The 19,018-nt window shown below is 44.1% G+C and overlaps 2 protein-coding genes across 2 annotated transcripts; both read right to left on the bottom strand.

Moving 5' to 3' along the window:
- Positions 1-284: 284 nt before the first annotated feature.
- Positions 285-7,664, bottom strand: LOC306777406 (zinc-binding protein A33-like). Its single transcript, XM_079268496.1, has 6 exons — positions 7,063-7,664; positions 6,282-6,377; positions 3,875-4,108; positions 3,708-3,730; positions 3,081-3,196; positions 285-1,683 (listed from the first exon to the last, which is right to left on the bottom strand). The coding sequence occupies exons 1-6, from the start codon at positions 7,585-7,587 to the stop codon at positions 1,118-1,120; spliced, it is 1,560 nt and encodes a 519-aa protein (XP_079124622.1). The 5' UTR covers positions 7,588-7,664; the 3' UTR covers positions 285-1,117.
- Positions 7,665-14,432: 6,768 nt separating this feature from the next.
- Positions 14,433-19,006, bottom strand: LOC306777136 (uncharacterized protein). Its single transcript, XM_079268122.1, has 5 exons — positions 18,828-19,006; positions 18,075-18,404; positions 16,732-17,006; positions 16,037-16,148; positions 14,433-15,899 (listed from the first exon to the last, which is right to left on the bottom strand). Exons 2-5 carry the CDS (start codon positions 18,376-18,378, stop codon positions 14,881-14,883), a joined length of 1,710 nt encoding a protein of 569 aa, XP_079124248.1. The 5' UTR covers positions 18,379-18,404; positions 18,828-19,006; the 3' UTR covers positions 14,433-14,880.
- Positions 19,007-19,018: the final 12 nt, after the last annotated feature.

The following is a 19,018-nucleotide window of genomic DNA, read 5'->3' as shown; positions in this document are numbered from 1 at the left end:
TAGGGGCATCTCAATAAATGAACATGTTATATTATATAAGTGTTATTTACTGATTGTTTTCGTGTTGGAATACATGTTAAATATTCAACTGCCAAGTAATAATGCGTGTTTGATACTTACATTTTTTTTGCATTAAATCATACTGGTTTGCTGAAATTGATAGGATGGCCCTACCGAGAACATGTTCCACCAGCGGCCACTGATTAAAAGTATCATTATAAAGACGCTGTGGAGCAGTTTGTTTGAGGCGCCCTCTGGTGGAATTAAATGGACAACAAAACAACCTCAGTAGGAAATTTAATCATATTATTAAAATCAAATGCCAAATGTCTGGACAGTGTTTTCTCTCGTCAAAACGTTCAAAGACAATGTATTTTAAAATAACATTTTGGCAGAGTTGTATTGTGGTGGGACATTTAGAGGTAAGTGTCCCTCGTAACATAAAGGCAAATAGAAGTCATTATTACTTCTGTTAACTCTACTGTACACATCATTTCCTAGGAAACATGTCATACGAATTACAAGATTGGCTACATAACAGCTATAAAATAGTAAAAAGCATGACATTTTTTTAGACATTATTTTAAAACACACAGTAAGATATTGCAACAAAATTAGTCAATAAAATGTAAAAATATTTTTTTGCAGAGATCAACATTCAGTGTTCGTCACCAAAATGCATTGTGTTTCCCCTTTAGCTCGAACAAATGTGTTGAATGCATTATCTTCATCAAAAAACATTTGCAACGCAGATAGTTTTTTTTAATCCTGCATTGGTTATGTTTCCGAGCTAGCAGTCACATGATCTTTAAGAGCTACTAGAGAATACTCACACAATGGTACATTTAAGTCTTTGGCTACATCAACAAGCAATATGCCGTAACTCGATTCTGATCAATTCACAACCAATACAAAGTCTTATAGCATGAGGCTATTCTCTGTTTGTCGTATTGTCAACAAGACCAAAACCAATAATGTAAATCTGTCTCTCAATACCTTTTTGGCTCTCAGGCACAAGCCGCAGCTACAACTCATGAATGAGTCCATCCAAGTTCAATAGCGGCTCAATCTTCTTCTGCAGTTATATTCTGAATCTGTCCTCTGATAAAGAGGACATCTATCCCCAGTGTGGCGTCACTATGGTGAGTGGCTCCCGGTTTTGTCCGTTGATTATCGGCCAGGGATTAAAGTACGGGTAAACAGGCTCTTTGAAATTTGCATTATAGAAGGTGAAGAGGTGGCTCATGTTTCCTGCGTCGTAAAACCCAACGTCACCACGACTATAGTCCAGATAGACCCCCACCCTGCTGGGGGGTTTGGAGGGATATATCAAGCTCTCCTCCGAGTCGGTGCATGCCTCATACTCGCTTGTGCCGTCAGTGTTGTCCCTCAGCACTAGGGTCCAGAACCCATCGTCCGGGCAGAGGCTGATCTCATCCTTCCTGTTGACGGAGGCTGTGGCCACGCCCAGACCCCATGCTGTCTTGGACTCCACTTCCACCTCCCAGTAGTGTCTCCCAGAGGAGAAGGCCTCAGAGCCCAGGACGATGTTGTAGAGAGTAAAGCGCTCTGGGTTGTTGGGCAGGTTGGGCTGGATTTTTCCCACGTGGACGCTGGTGCGACACGGGGACACAGACAGGCACGGGTAGGCTGTGTCTGGGTCCAGGGTCACCGCTTTGACAGCTAAGAAAAAAAAAAGAGTTAGAGATGGACCAATGCAACGACGACAACAAACGCGTGTCAACAGAGAACGACCCAAGAAAGACTCTTTGGCTGTGACCTTCAACAAGATACTGAATACCTTCCTGCTCAATCGGTGTAAGACGAGCTAGATAAGAGCATCGGCGACATGGATACGAATGAAATATAAATGATACTGCATCAAGATGTAACTCTATAGATCCAATAAATCCTTTACTGCAGTCCAGTGTTACGCAATCAATGTACGACATGCCGTTGGCACATGGCCCAAAATAAGGTTGCATTGACAGACTGAACCCAGAAAGCAGATGTCATGCTTGAAAACTTCTCTCGACAGAGCAGGTTGATGCAAGAAAATGAAAAGCACAAAAATGTCTTTTGTTACAGCAAACTATTTTATTCTTTTGGAGCACTCAATCGAATTTACATGTCAAAGTCAATGTACTAGTCATGGGGAGGAAGACTACTCAGCCTTTGGAAATAGTTGTAGAAAGTTTTCTGTGGCTCTGAAGGAGCTTTAAAGTCTGAAAAGGACTCAAGTGTCTCCCAAGTGGGATCTATACTTGAGCTTGGAGACTGCAAATGTTTGACAGACACATTGTTGCAGTAGGATCCAGGTTTTTTGGAGTTTGACGAGTATAAGTCAGCCTCTGCTGCATTAATAATGCACGATAATAATGGTTTGCGTTTAAACCCTATGGGAGGAATATAACAGGTGATTAAACAGTTATCGCATCCTATCAAGTAAAAATGATGACAGCCATTATCACCGTCAACAAACACTCACACACCTTCTCTCTCACTTGCTCATGCCAATATGAGTTCAGTAAAGCAAACACAAACATAAAAAGGTACAGCAGTATATTCGTGTCAGATTGTTATTAAACAGTGTACACATACACTTTTAAAGATTTATGAGGCAAATCTTATGTAAGACTGCTTCGGGAATCATACCCAACCCTGCCCAAAAACAGACAAGTGTCTGCTTAATATATATATATATATATATATATATATATATATACATATATATATATATATATATATATATATATATATACATATATATATATATATATATATATATATATATATATATGTATATATATATATATATATATACATATATATATATATATACATATATATATATATATGTATATATATATATATATATATATATACATATATACATATATATATATATATACATATATACATATATATATATATATATATATATGTATATATATATATATATATATATATATATATGTATATATATATATATATATATATATATATATATATATATATATATATATATTAAGCAGACACTTGTCTGTTTTTGGGCAGGGTTGGGTATGACACACACATACCTGGCTGAAAGATTGAGCTCATTTTCCTCCAGGTCCTGTACTGCAGAGGTCCCAGAAACTCTCCTGACTGCAGATCCTCACCCACCTCTGGGGGGCGCTCAAACAAGCTCTCAGCCCTGACGGAGAGAAAGAGAGAGATCAAATAAATTGAAGCAAAAGGTTTCTCCATGCCACATCTGTGCTGCTCACACGGGAGGTGTGGCCCGGGCCTTATAAAATGTCAACATCTTGTTGGAAAAAACATTATAGCATTCTTCTTTTGTTTTACTTTGAAACGGTGACTATTTAAGACTTGAGCAGCACATCGTGGCCTTTAAGTCATGTCTTTATGTCATATCTGCATTCAGGCCACCTCTTTAAGAAGCAATGTAAATGAGACACTGACGATTCCTTTGTCCTTTAAGTCTGAAGTCGTCTTGGACTTTCTGCTTCCAGTAGACATGACAATGTGCGGCAAAGATGAAGCGCTATACCACAATCACGCCCCCACATCCTGTTTCAGCAACACGTCCTTACAAAACAGTGAATCATTTACTTTTGACTTTAGACCTTTGATTTAGGTCACATAGAGCTATAGGGGGAGCAGACCGAGAAAAGGATGAGTTGAAGGATTCTGATGATGCTCACCCTCCGATGAAATCTTTGATTCCCTGAAATAGAGCAGATCAAAACAAGCCAATGTTTACGAAATACATGCAGATAATATCTCTGACACTGCACTTGAAACAATTTTCTTAATGCAACTGATATGGCTCTTTTTTCCCAGCATATCTGGGTATTATCATCTCTTATACCTTGAGTTGCTCTGGGTTTTCTTCTTCTGTCAGTTTGAGGCGAAGCTGGTCAGCCGTGCTTTCCATTTGGCTGATTTGCTCCGTGGTCTCAGTGAGCGCCTCCTCCAGCTGGTTGAGCTTCTCCTCCTTCTGCTTCTGCAGTTTCTCCTTTATGCGCTCTTCCTCCTCCAGTAGGAACTCCCTCAGACGGCCAAACTCTGCAGTGACCATCTCCTCCAGATCTCCTGCTCGATCCTGAAACACAGGGAGGACTCCCATCAGCAACAACATGGGAACGATTTTGTGATATTTCAACTCCAGGCCAAAGTAATCTCACTTAAACATGCAAATTAAACGATGCACTACATGCATCCACGACTCTTATTTCATCCAACACTTGACTGAATCACCGGTGGATAAAAACTGCTGCTTTGTTGCACTTTTGGAAGCCAGATGAAAGGAGAAAGTTAAATATGTAGGAAGAGGCCTTGTTGTTGACTGTGAGGGCCTGACACCAAACCTGCAGGTACTTTTTGGGATTTATATTCGGTTAGTTTTTTTTGAAAACACATTTCGACAGGTTCATTTGCACTTTGTATATATTGGATATAGCTCGTGGCAGAATGTGAATAAGTACATGCACTCCAGTATTTTACAGAAGCATTTCAATTTCATGAGACTTTCACCAGCCTACATTTCATATGATAACATTGTACTTTTTACTGCACGACGTTTATCTAAACTAAAAGCACTGATTACAGTAAGTTTTACATAGAAAACAATGTTGTGATTGTTGCCTCGAAAGTAAAAAAACAAAACAGCATCAAAGTAAAAAAGTACACAATATTACAACATTATGAACATACTAAATATGATGGATTGTTACATGTTAAAATACCAAAAACATGATATGAATGACTTTAAATGATCTCCACCTCAACTAACTACAAGAGTAAAATGCTACTTACACATGAATGCATTAACATTAATAACATGATAATATAAAGCCTAATATACAATCCACTGCACTTTTATATTACTTTTGATATTTTTTGTTTAACACTCATGTACTTTTACTTTGAAGAGCACTCAACTGATTTAGCATCCTGTAACATTGTCGGACAAAAAGATCCTCAAAAAAGAGGTTAAAAATTGAAGCAGCATAACCAGAGATATCGTCCTTTTTTATTCAACACATTCCACGCTTGCATTACCCACAATGCAACTTGACCACCAACGGTTCGATAAGAGATGCAGGTGTGTTGTGCTAGTGGCTAATGTAGCCTCGAGTGGCTAGTCTCAGGCTGAGGTGAGGGGCGGACTGCAGAGGTCTGGTAAGCTCACTTTGTTTCACTTTGAAACTTGAGGACATTTATCAGACTAAACTGAGCTCCTTCTGGAGCCACAAAAAGCTTGTTTCACATATGCTGCAGTAATCCCCAAGACCTGTGGAGTTCCCCTTTAAGTAACAGAATGAATGTGAGGCTTTTACTTGCAACAGGGTTTGTTTGACTCTGTTGTATTGGTGCTTTAATTTAAGTAAAGGATAAAAATACTTAATCAAATCCTAAGACGGGTCAATAGACAGGCAGCCAGGAAAAATAATAAGCCCTTACACACACACACACACACACACACAGATTGCCAAACTTCCTCTCACACTTGTTAACCCACATCCTGTCACACCGACAGAGAAGCAAAGAAGTGAAAATCTATGAATGTGCACATAAACTGGGCCAGACAGACACACACAGGAAAATATACATACTGAGACGTCCAGACAGACAGAGAGGATAAAGAAAGACCGCTTAAAGTAGCCTGAAGCACAGATAAGTGTAGTTATCTGCTGCAGCAGAAACGCTCCAGCAACGCAAACATGCTACACTCACATATCTGTGTAACACACACAGGAACGCACAAAGAGACCTCTATTTGAGGAGAGTGCTGCTCCCAGCCAAAACTCAACCAGCTGTTATCTTTCTGCGAGGGCGTGTGGCATAGTTATTGTACACTCTGTTTGTATGCGTGTGTGTGTGTGAGTCTGTGAAAAAAAGAGATTGCGAGAAAGACAAACAGGACTTGACGTGCATGGATGTTGATTAATCGCGTGTTCCATTTCAGGAAGGATCTCTGCATTTGCAAAACATGAGAACCATCACGTTGAAACAAACAGCGCTGACTAACAACCTGTTGCGTCACCGCCAGTCACAACTGGGACGAGTCACCCGTCCGCCACGTCTGTCAGACGGGTAAAGGTGAAGGAATGCAGGTGAATGTTGCTTAGCGACCAGAAATTCTGGTTCTATTCTCAGACACACACACAAACACACACGTACACACTTCGCTAGGATTATGTCCAGTATATATTTCCGGTCTTTCACAATCTTTTCACATTGGCTTCACCAAAGAATGACTGACATCTCGATACCTTGATGAGGAGGATCTTTTCGTTGGTCTGCCTTTGGAAGAGCGTGGCCTCCTCGGCCTGTAGCTCAACCCTCTCGAGAGCGACAGACAGCTTATCCTGCAGCAGAAACAGACAATCACATGCTGAACATCGCTGAGAGGTGGTGCCGCTTAACCAGATTCAAGTTCATCAGCCTCTGCTCTGAACAACAACAACAACAATAACATCATCTTTGATGGGAGTCATATGATGCCCACCCTTTCCTCAACTGACTGCTCTCACCCACTAATTCACACAAAACTGGGAACTTCAGTGTCAGTGAAACACGAGAGGCCTCTCAGAGCGACTCTTCAAACAAGCTGATGCTGGTCAGCAGCAGCGGTGTTGAAGTGTAGGGGAGTTATAGGAATTCACACTATTCTGCTGAATTCCTGTAAGGACACAATGTACCAAAAGGCTCCCGAGGGAGAGCGGGTAGTCTTAAGAATGACTGACATTTCACAGCATCTGCTCTGTGGCGTGTTTATTCATTAAACTCAATCTTAATAAACTAGATTTCATTTGACATTTATGAATGTTTGTCGAACTTGAGGATACATTTCTTCTGGAGAACAAGGAGAGCGTGGCACTCCCTAAAACTTCAGACTTAAAGTTACGGTGATAAATAATGACATTGATTACTGGATAGCCATCACCAATTATCTAAGAGTTTGGTCCGTGTAAACTCTATCAGATGAGATGTTGCCATACCTTGGGCCTAAGAAGACGGAGCCCTATCTAAACTCAGCCAATGAGAAAGTACCTTGTAGTTTTCAAAGGCCTCGATAATGGGGATGACATTGTGGGTCTTGTGGTCCCTCGACATGCCGCACACCAGACAGATGGGCAGCTGGTCGTCCTCACAGTACAGCTTCAACTTCTCCTCATGCTCCTCGCACATATCCATATCCATACCCAGGCGCGGCCAGTGCCCGGTGGACGAGGCCACGCTGTTCATGCTGGACCCGGGCTCCCGTTCCTCCGGCTCCTCCAGCGCGCCTTCGCAGAACCAGCCGGTCGTCCCCGCGGCTGTGTCCATGGCCCGGGCTCTGCGCACGCTGTCCACGACGTTGCACAGAAGCGAGTTGGGTCGCAGCTTACGGCCGCTCGACTTTCTACACTTGGGGCAACTCGACAACTCGTCCGCCTTGGCTTCCCAGCACTGGATGATGCACAGCTGGCAGAAGTGGTGCCCGCACTCGAGGATCACCGGATCACGGAAGAGCTCCAAACACACCGGGCAGGTGAGCTCCGACTGTAGTTCCTCAATCGCGTTGGCGTCCGTCATCCTCGGCGCACATAGTCCTTAAAGAAAGAAAGAAAAACACGTCTGATGGCAACACAGTGAAAGAAAAGAGCGCTCTTCTTCCGTTCACACTGAGGGAGGGAGGGAGGGAGGGAGGGGTCTGAAGCTGACAGCACAGCAAATGTTTTCACGGAAGAGACGGAAGGCGTGCAGCAACAGGCTCGATGAGGCCGACGGAGCTGCTGCGTAACCGGGAACTCAAATGTTACCTAATTCAGTTAATGTTGTGATCTCATTTTTCATTATTGAGGAAATATAGTCACTGCTTTCTCATGAATCACCCCTTACAAAGACAACGTGTCTTACTAATGCCGTAGAGAACAATCGAAGGCATTAATACCAAGTTAGGCTCAAAGTAATGAATAAAGGGAAATAAATATCAAGATGATAATGTTAAGGAATCATCAATCAGTGCGTCAAGAGTTCTCCCTTTCTATGAAGCCAACAGCGAAAGTTAGTAAATCATCTCTAATTCTAAATGTTAAAACGCATTGGGTTAATATCGTTTTCTTGCAATAATTCAGTTTTGCAGTTGTACATTTTAAGAAGTTGTTGATGAATAAAGTTTGGTCCAAATGCTCATCTGGCGCTGAGGTCAGAGGTCAAACATCCTTGTTTGTATTCAGTGTTTCTCAACAGTGTTGCAGATTGCAACCGACTAAATACTCTGCAACCCTCCCTGTCCACTCATGTCGCAGGAGTCCGGCCTTCAGGTACGGATGGTTAGCTTTAGGACTGTAGGAGCTACTCTTATTTATACTCTGTTCTTCTACATGTCTTAACATTTGCCTTTAAACAACTATATCGAATTTTAAAAACAAATAAATTCAGAACATGAATATAATTCATATTTCAAATATATCTGAACAATGTGTACAGAGCAGCAACCGTTTTGTTTACAACAACAAAGTCACTATATCAAATAATTAATATCTCACTGGAAACAAATGCAAAATGTGATTAAAATAAATAACCTTTCCTGCCTGCTGGCTGCTTTTTCTCAGCTAGCAGAGAAGTTTACGAGAACAAACTAAGATAAACACGTAAAACCTCAGACAGACAGGACAGGCGCAACACAGCGGACTCCGAGGAAGAAGAATCTACTCCTAAGTAAGGAATCTACTCCTAAGTAGAATCCTAAGGAATCTCCTAAGGAATCTCCTCCTAAGTAGATATAAATGCCTTTTTCTAAGCTCACAAAAACACTCCTGTTCTTAGTTTCCGATGATTATACACTGATTAAAACATAGTTATGAATCATTTATTTAATCTCCCTATAAACGTTACACTTAAATGTAGGCTAACACTATTCCCTTATATTTTTGCAAACGTTTTGTCTGTCTGCATATAGGCTCACACACTCACTTTGTATTCAAGTTGCTATTTGCTACTTGTGTACACTTGCTGTGTTTGTTACAATAACTCTCATGTAGCATTAGAGGAGCACAACGGTTCGCTGTAATGAAGGCTCATTAATTGTGCTTCAGAGTGAAGCTGCAGAGTACAATCTTACTTCAACAGGTAAGTTGCCAGGTGTTTAGTTTAGGTTCCCAAACACACCCTACAGCCTCTGAGTCAGACACACAAAACAAAGAAGAAGAAGGGAAACTAGCTGACAGAGTAAAAACCAGGAAGGGAACGAGCGAAGCTATTCACATTTTTGTCTTCGCTGCTTTTGGGTGAGCAGGGGAGTGTCTTTTATCTTCATTTTTTTTCTACATAAGTCTATTTTTTTATAGTCTTCTCTTGAAAGATTATATAAAAAAAACAGGTGCATTTAAAAGACGTCTCTCATGCGCACCAGGACTCATTAAGGTGTGTTTTTACATGCAGAGGATCAATGCTGTCTCTGTATGAGGGCTTCATTTGTCATGGTGTATTTATCCTCATCACTAACAGGTAGCTGATGTCTGTTTATAACAGACAGACAAACATCTAAGGCTACAACATGAAATGTAGGATTCAACCCCCCCCCCCAAATATTTCATCACTGTTACTAAGTAGCAGCTCTACTCTGTGTGGAAACAGAAACTGTGGTAGTTCCAGGTCGTCCACAGGTTACGGATCGTCACCAGTGACCGTAAACACGGCATTATTACTCACAGTCCAACCAGCTTCACTGAGCTGACCACGAACATCTTCTGTGTCCTGGACAGTCAGGCTGCTTCCAAGTGTCATGTCTCTGAGTGCTCACTAGATGGCCATAACAAGCAGTAGCGCCCACAACTCAAAGATAAAATTAAAGATGCATACAGTCTGTACTCCTTTCATCCTTGATCATATCCTGTCATTTCTCCTCAGGCAACATATGTATAACTAAATGTTACAACTGTTATGCTAAGAATTTCTAAATGTGTCCAGAAAATCGCTCGTATTGATACTCAAAGACTTGGTATCAGTGATATCAGTACTTTAGGTCTCGATCCACCCACCCCTGTGAACATCATGGTCTCAAATCTACCTCTTGGCCTTCATTTGTAGTGTGCATCACTCTGGTTTCCTCCATATTTACATCCTCTCTACCTTCTAACGATTGCTGAATACTGTTAATAATATCATTTTGATGACAAATTGGACCAGATGGACAGAAACTGAGGATTTCCCCACTTAACTTAACAGTTGAGTAACAATGGAAGTACTGTATGAAGCGTGTGTATATCTTCCGGAAAACATTTGTGGTTCCCACAATGAGAGAAAAAACGACACAGAAACTGGAGAGACAGAAAATGAAACTTGCTGACTTGCCCAGAGGATTGTGCTTGTGTCATGATATCAAATAATAAGAAACAACTTTTAAGGACAATGCCACATGAATGCAAGAATCAAAATGACTTTTTGCACCTCACAAACATCTCTTTTTAGACGGTGTGAGAAAGCTGGGGACGGCAGCTTGGCTGAAAAATGCTGAAATATTCAGCAATAAAAACCTGGTCCTGGAGGGAACACAGACAGCATCAACCAGAAACTGCACCAGTGCGTCAGCTTTTTACAATTTTATTTCTAGCATTTGATGTGGAAGATGTCTATTTAAGAAGCTTATGTATTCTCGTCAAGAACATACAAGGTCAGTCTTGATGCTCAGTTAACATTTTGGAGTTCCCCCTCAATCTACTTGAAACAAAATGATTAACACCTCAGCTGACTAATGAAAAAAAAGAATATGCAGTGCAATTGCTTCCCAGAAGGCCGCCTGACTGCTTGTTGGCAGGGGAAGTTTGGTAGGGGTATGGGGGTGGGTTACTCTCACCCAAAGGACTGCTGCTTTCAGTATATATATAAGAGGAACCCTCAAACGCCGATACTCCAGACGCTGAAAGGACACAAAGGAGATATCGGTTTTATTAAACTCTGGAGCTTTGTCTGGCAGGAAGTCCGTCAACAGAGTGTGTGTCCGCGAGCATCTCTTCCCAGACCTGCTGCTCTGCTGTGAAGGATGTCACAAAAGAAGATGCTGCAATGCTCCACGGGAGCTCTGCTTCTTCTCCTACCCTGGTTCGGTGGCCTGGTCCTTGGAGAGATCAGCAACGACTTCTCCCAGTGCCTTGATTTCTTCTACAATAAAACTCCACCAAAGGGCATCAGTGCAGCAGGGTACCAGCCAATATGCCAGCGCCACAAAAACCAGTACCGCTTCGCCAGCCTGTATCACCGGCAGCGTCGTTCACCACTCTACTCCGCGTACGTACTCGGTCCTGCAGATGGCAAGCGGCCCAAATCTACTTGGATGTTTGAACCTCAGGTGAGTAAAACAGTGTTCAAGAGCAGACACTTTGTTTATGACTAACTGTAATCTGTTACTTTGTTCAGTGTTTACACATGCTTTGATTATACACCCAGTTTAGTACATTTATATGCATTAAATAATGTGTATTATTATTTTGTCCACTCCATTTAAATCAATGAGGGTGGACAAAATAACAGAAACTGCATCAAAAACTACATCTTTAAAAGTTGAATCAAAACCTCTCTAAAATCTTTATTATTACAGCCTTCATGGTAGAATTTGTTGAAGGACTGTTGTGTTGTGCTGCATTACTTTAAGATGGCTGTACTTAATAAAGTGGAAACAGAGTTTTCACTTTGATTCAATAGATTAGCAGGAAAAATAGTACAAAAAATACAAAAAAATATCGGCATTCCGCTGTAGATCTATTTAGAATTCATGTTTATGTTTTAAGGCTACTATATGACGGAGAACACTCATAGTTTCTCTTTAATTTAAGTATTGTGGTCAATGTGTGATTGGTGCAATTAAGTTTGAACCTTCAAGCAATAACTGCGAAATACAAAAATGCTTCCACACACACACACCATCTTTTCTTTGGAGAAGTAAGAAAGGAAAGTGGGAATCGCAAGTTCTGTTTTCATTTTTCTTTTTCAAACTACATGAGTGCATCAGTCACACACACAACTATTACATATAACTATTATTATCCTAAAAAAGTGATATATCCTTCTCTCTTTTGCTGTCATTCAGTTGGCGTTTTCCTGTGCCAGCTCAGAGATGCAACCCTTCCATACCCCCGTGGACCAGAATGTGATTGAGAGCCAGGCGGTGTTTGAGGACTACAGGAACTCCAACTTCACCAAGGGCCATCTCAATCCCAGCATGCACCAGAAGACAAAACAAGACCGGGAGGCCACCTTCACGCTGACAAACGTTGTCCCTCAGCGAGCGGGCTCCAACTCTGGAAAGTGGAATGGTCTGGAGAATGAGGTTTTAAGAAAATTCAAGGCCTTCTGCAACGGGTCGATGCATGTGATCACCGGAGCCATGCCTTATGAGTCTGAAGCGCGCTCGATCAACAACAGGGTGTCTGTTCCTGAGTACATGTGGTCCGCCTACTGCTGCCCATCCTACAGATCCGACCTTCCTGAGTCTGTCGAGCCCTTTTTCCCCACATATGCTGCAGTGGGAAGGAATGACCGCAACAGTGGAGAGGAGATCGTGCCGGTTAATGTCAAGGCGAGAGCCTCGGTGAGGGGCTACGATGTGAGGAGCATGTCTTTAGAGACTCTGGAGGGCATCTTGAAACAGAGGCTGGCCATGACCATCACTCTGTTTCACGGACAGTGTCAGGAGCAATGATTAAACGCTTGAGTTCCTTGCTTAAGTCAAACATTCACTGTTATTGGTGTGCACTGCAGTATTCACCACATCTTGTCATCTTTAATTACTGAATGAGCGTTTGATTAATCAGGACATGAAATGAATGTTTCCAATGAGTCAGATTTTAAACACATATATTGTCATCCTGTAACAACTAACCAAATGATTTTACTAATGAAACAAGAAACAAATGGGTGAAGAGCCTTCTGATTAATATTGATTTTCTTTTGAATACTTGTTCTGTGTACTTGGTTCATACAAATAAAATGGTTGCACATTTCACATTTTGTACTCTGCGTATGCCAACAGGATGTATGAAGTACAAATTACTGTCTGACATGCTCGATCAGTAATTACCTTTTTGGAAAAACTGTGTTGAATGTGATTTTGCCAGATCATTTTTTTTTTTAGATTAGTTGTCACCTTAGAACTCCAGGGACATACTTCCCTGTATGTGTGGATAAACCATTTATCCCACTATCTGTGCTAGATGCACAGTTTGCCTGCGTTGGAAGACTACATGGCTCCAGGCTGGCTGTGTGGTAGTTTAAATAAATGTATTCAGGGCTATGTTACATTTATGCACAAAACTGAAAGAAATAAGGTCTTGAAACTCAATTCTCACACAGGAACCTTTTTCTGGACTGGCGGGGCGTCATGCAGGACCAAGTCTAAGTCCCTTATTATGTCAGCTGATTGTTTTAGTGGTGCATCTTCCACAAACTAATTTAAATCATTTACATTTTGGAGCTTTGGGGCGACTGGAATTCTGGTGCTCACTTTGCATGATTAGTAATCCAGCTTTGCTTCATGGGGTCGATATAAAAATGCAGTATAGTTCATAAATGTTTACTCTTACACGATGTATAATAAATATAATGGCACCATTGTAGCCAAAACTATTGAAAAACAATGAATAAACTACCACAACTGAGCATGAAAACAAATCGTTTGGACATCGAAACTGAAAAGAAGGATAAGAATACTTTTGTTGACCGGGTTTTCAGCCCTTTTCCCTTTCCATAGCCCAGTACGGTAAACCTGGCTCTGTCCAGTGATAAAGTCTAAAGCGAATTAATTAGCATGTTAGCCTATATTTAGCTTGACCAATCTGTACAAAGACTCCACAAAGTCAGTGTGCCAGGCCAGAAAATGGAGCTTAATAACACACAGAGGCTAAAGTGGTATTGTGTTTTCTGTATCGCTTCTTTATTGTGTTTAGAATCCCAAAATCCCAAATCCAGTCTCTTCGGCTGTGAGGAAAAGCAGGCAGTGTGTCAGGACGATCCCAGCATGCACCAGGAGACAATTGAAGACAGTGAGGCCAACTTTACAAAGACAAACATTGTCCCTCAGTGGAAAGGCTCAAATGGAGGCACCTGGGTGTGGATGTGTGAAAAAAATCAGTCTGTTTAAAGAGCGCTGTGAGTAATAAAGGGTGACGCGCTCCAGTTAACTTACCTGCACACAGTTCATCTTTCATAGCCAGGGTTCTTATGGGTCACTAAGTACAGTCCTAGTGTCAGACTCAGCCTTAAACCGACTCCTTCACGATTTAATTATTAAATAAACGTTAAATGTTGTCTTGTCTCATGCTGGTTGGAAATGATTATGATCTTGCATGTTCACTAACTCCATGATTTTCCAATAAAACACTGCAATGGATGAAAGGCCTTCTGATAAATTGAAATATTTATTTCTTATTGATATGGCCAAAACACAAACATACAAAATACCAAGCTGTCAATTATATTGTCTGGCAAATAACAAGGGCACCGGTTGCAACATGAGTGACTTATTGATAAAAAAGACAAAGATGTACAACTCGATCATAATAAATAAGTACAAGCTTTGTACACACAAATGAGACCACCTCAACATAAAATGGCTGAAGAATTAAATATAGAGAAACACCAGGTACAACTGACTTCCTGTCAACTTTGGACATTTGCCTTCTTTATTTACTCTCCAAAAAACGTCCACAGTACGTCTTTATTTTAAAAGTTGTTTTGACTGTCAGAGCGTGTACGAAAGGCAACTCCAGATCGCTGAGAATATAATTAGCATCCACCATCGGTTGGCGTTAATCACCTGAATTCTACCACATTCAATTATAAAACCCGCTTTTTCTTTCCAGTTCTGTCGGACATTTGAAGGAGGGTCTCTTAAAAACACTGGTGGTTTTTCAGTTGCTCCACATCACTGAAGCCGCTTCCACAGTTGGAGCACTGGAGTGCCGCCTTCTCGCTGCTGTGTATGAGTTGGTGTCTCTTTAGGTACTCCACGCGACTGAACCGCTTCCCGCACGCCTCACACCCGTACGGACGCTCCCCGGTGTGAATCCGCTGGTGTCGTTCCAAATTGCCCAGACGACTGAAGGTGCGTCCACACTGAGGGCACCGGTGCGGCCTCTCGCCCGTGTGCACCAGCTGATGGCGCTCCAGCGAGCGCGAGTGCGTGAAGCGCTTGCCGCAGATCTCGCAGCAGTGCGGCCTCTCGGCGGCACACGCGCACTCGTGGTTCTTCAGGGCCCAGGCGTGGCTGAACGTGTTGCCACAGTGGGCGCACGGGTAAAGAATGTCCTCTCCACTGTCCTGTAAATCAGAGGCTCCCAGTGGACAAGGGTGCTCCTCCAGCTCGGCCTGTGAGGTGAAGCCTCCGCCGCACTGTGGGCAGAAGTGGAGCAAGTCTGCGCCGCCCTCCTCTTCCCCTCCGCTCTCCCCGACACTCCCTGGAGCACACAGGTGGGGCAGGTGCGCCGACTCTCCCTGCTCCGACACATCGTCTCCGGTCACCACCTCGGCCGAGTCGTCCTCTTGTAGCTCTCGTGACCTCGGCTCCTCTCCGGCCCTCGCGGCGTCTTTCGCCCGTCCTTGCCCTATCTGCTCCTCTCTCTGCAGGGTGGGTGGCTCCAGCTCTTCGTCCTGCTCCATTCCATCGAGACCGATGTACTTGGGGGCCAGGCTGCTCTCGCTGCCTTGCTCTACCTCCGAGTCGGGGCTGACCGGCTCGGAGGCCGTCAGGGCGGCCTGTTCGCGGCCTCTCTCGGCCTTCAGTGCAGACTCCAGACCCCTCAGCTCATCCACGGTCATGCCCCCCTCCGACGGCTCTGCTGAGTCCGACTCCCAGTCCTCATCCTCTCCCTCTCCTGAGTGAAGGCTCGAGGGACGATCCGACAGGTCTCCTGAGTAGAGACAAAGGGGGGAGGGGGAGGAGAGAGAGCTGGCGTGAGCAATCATTTCCACCATCTTTCAAACTATTCGCCCTCTGAACATTTCACTAACTTCCCCTCCCTCAATCAGTGTGTACTGGGCTCCTTACCTTTGCTTTGGGCTCTGGAGCAAGTGTGGAGGTTCGGGCTGGGCGGGTCCATCTTCAAAGCCTCCTTGATTAGCTGGAGAGAGGCGGGTTGATAACACTCAGTTTGTGGAAACTGCATTGAGAAGCACAGAGAGTTCAGTTACCAGGTAGTAGAAGACACGCAGTTACATTTGTAAGTGCTTTTTCCAAAATGGCTCCTAAACTTTCATGCAACACTCATCATAGCTAAACCTTCTGACAAGTCATATGTTTACAATGCTATACGATTGGTTTTATTTATGTACGGGCATCAAAAACACCTTGTAATGACTTCACAGGGAGGCTAATAACACATTCTGCATGCTTTTGAATATTCAAGTACAGGAGACAAGTGACGAGTGGATCTGTGCCCTGCCACTTGGTCACGTGGTGGAATAGCAAACAGCTTTTCACCTCTACAGTAGTATTTCTACCTAAAAGCTTGCCGCACTTGAGATGTGGAGAGCCCTCCTCAACGGGCTCCTCTGGAGGCTAAATATCAAATCAATAGCCTTCATCCACATCTCTGCAGTGATTGAAAGACTGAAAAACACAACTCTCTCTCTGTGTGTGTTAGCTTTCTATTTCATAATATAAGAAGCAGCTGAGCAGTGCAGAGATGCTGTGCCACTTTCTCCTCCTCCTCCTCCTCCTGTGAGTAAGCCTGTCTCCCTCACCTCCTCTTTGATGTTGGCAGTCTCCTCCCCCTCACCGCTGAGGCTGCCCTCCCCTTCCTCGTCCTCCATCATCCCTCCCTCGTCCTCTTCATCCCCGGGGAACTGGATGAGGTACATCTCCCTGGCCTCCTTTCCCCCTCTTCCTTTTCCTCTTCCTCCTGCCACCATCCCCACAGCTCCTGCCCTTCCTCCTCCTCCACCTCCTCCTTCCTCCCACACACCTCCAGGCCAGCCTTTGCCATAGACTGCTGCTGGGCCCTTCTTTGACTTGCCTCCTGTGGAGAAGAGAGGAAGATGAGCGAATGGTGGGAGGTAGGTGAGCGAGTAAGGAGAACGTGAGGAGGAGGGCAGGAGAGAGGGAGGGCACGGGGGAGACAGGAAGGAGAGAGAATGAAATATGAGGGAGTGAGAGAGAAGTGGGAGGTGATGATTGGAAGGCCAGGAGAGAGTTGGAGGAGAGAAGAGGGCGGAGAAGTGGGAGATGAGAAGGAGGAGGGGGTTGGAGAAGCAGAGGGGAACAGGAGCGGAGAAGAGCTTGGGGGGAAGGGAGAGAGGAATAGGAGCAAGGGGAGGAGGAGTGAGCATGATGAATGAGTGGGGAGAGAGGGGGCGTAGCAGGACAGACAAGAGAGCGGGAAGGAGAGAAAAACACATGAAAGGGAGGAGGAGAGCAAGAGACAGAGACGAGAGGGAGAAGTGGAGTTGGCGGGGGCAACGGGGGAGAGGAGGAGGAAGAGGAAAGGGAGGACGTGTTGAAGGAAAAAGAGCAGGGGTGAGGAGGAAAATAGGAGAGAGAGACAGAGCAGAGAGAGAGGAGAAGTGGAGTGGAGAGGGAGTATGTAATTATGGTGGTGGTGGAGAGGAACGGGAGTGTATGCGTGTGCAACGTGATGAAGGAGAGAACAGAGCAGGAGGAGGTGGGGGCAGGGAGAGAGGAAGGAGGCGAAGGTGGGGAGGAGAGAGGAGCGGTAAGGGGAGAGAGACGGAGAGAAGTGAAGGAGGTGGGGGGAGGGAGGAGCAACGCAGGAAGGGAGGGAGGGAGAGAGTGAGCAAAAGCACAGAGGAGTGGGAGGGACAGAATGCAGCGGAGAGAGAGAGGAGAGGGGGAGGTGAAGGACAGAGGGAGGCACATGAAGAGGAGGCGGAGGAGGAAGGGAGGGAGAGAGGAGGGAGGGAGAGATCAGCTCTTGCCAGATGGTTTCCAACAAAACAAGTGCGTCTTCACATAAGCCCTGACTGCATAGCAAGAACCCTGTTTCTCACATCACACAATCCTACTGAAATGTGTCAGCTCTTTCAGAAAGGTAATGTAAAGCAGAAAACTATCCTCAAGCTATACTTACGGGCCCCCTCAACTTTTCGTTTCTGCCGCCCTCCAGCTCCTTCTTCCGCCGCCGTCTGTCCGGCGTTGCGGCGGGTGGCCGCCCAGCCCATCCCGTACTTGCGCTCGGTCCTCAGCTTGGTCTCGGTGAGCCTCAGCCGCTGCTTGAGCGCGTCGTTCTCCTTCCTGTTGAGCGACAGCTCCACCAGGTAGTCGTTCACCATGTCCTGGAAGAGCTTGGTGATCTCGCAGACCGAGGCTCGGATCAGACTGTCCATGACGGCCGTCAGATGCGTCTCAAACGTGGACACCGATTCCTCCATCATCGTGGCTCCCCCCACGGGATCGGAACCTGGTGACGGGTTCAATAACATGTCGTGAGTTTGCCCACTAACTTTCCCACTGTCGATTCTAATACATGACGTAAGTTATAGCCAATCGCATCCTTATCGCCAATGTCAGTTAATGTTACAAATATTAACTTAGTTAGCAGCTACACACTCTACATACCATCGTCAGTTAAGTGTGACAGTTAATCACACACAGTAGCATTACGGTGAACGTTATAACACCTCTGTTATCATTTAATTAAAGACTGTACTGCCACTTTATTCAAGCAGTTGAATACCAAATACACGACCTGTGCCCGGTTAGCTTGTTGGTAAACTTGCACAGCGTTAATGTAAGTCGACACACAGTAATGCTCGATAAGGAGAGGAGCAGCTCCGCATGGAAAGTGATCGTGCTAGCAGCTAATTTAGCTTCGTATACGAACCGTTCCTTGGATGAAATCCGGAGGAGTTAACCTAGACGTGAAACGGCGACAGGCTGTGTGATATCACGGATCGCGGATAATCTTGGTCGACGTTCACAAGCACGGAGACACGGTGACAAAGGAAGGCGCCATCTAACTTCTGCCCACTCTCCCTCTCTCTCTCTCACCGCCTCTGCTCCTTCTCGTCTCCT

The sequence above is a fragment of the Melanostigma gelatinosum genome, assembly GCF_949748355.1.
Source record: "Melanostigma gelatinosum genome assembly, chromosome: 5".
Classification (NCBI taxonomy): domain Eukaryota; kingdom Metazoa; phylum Chordata; class Actinopteri; order Perciformes; family Zoarcidae; genus Melanostigma; species Melanostigma gelatinosum.
The sequence above is the reverse complement of the archived record's forward strand: the minus strand, read 5'-3'. Positions and strand labels throughout refer to the sequence as shown.

Bases quoted from the DNA above. Each gene is read 5' to 3' on its own strand.
- LOC306777136 (XM_079268122.1), bottom strand. From the start codon at position 18,378: ATGATGGAGGAATCGGTGTCCACGTTTGAGACGCATCTGACGGCCGTC. The intron at 17,007-18,074 runs GTAAGTATAGCT...TCTTCTCCACAG, and splicing joins ACGAAAAGTTGAGGGGGCCC to GAGGCAAGTCAAAGAAGGGC. The intron at 16,149-16,731 runs GTGAGGGAGACA...TTCTCAATGCAG, and splicing joins CTGCCAACATCAAAGAGGAG to TTTCCACAAACTGAGTGTTA.
- LOC306777406 (XM_079268496.1), bottom strand. From the start codon at position 7,587: ATGACGGACGCCAACGCGATTGAGGAACTACAGTCGGAGCTCACCTGC. The intron at 4,109-6,281 runs GTATCGAGATGT...CCTGTGTTTCAG, and splicing joins AAAAGATCCTCCTCATCAAG to GATCGAGCAGGAGATCTGGA. The intron at 3,731-3,874 runs GTATAAGAGATG...GCTCTATTTCAG, and splicing joins AAAACCCAGAGCAACTCAAG to GGAATCAAAGATTTCATCGG.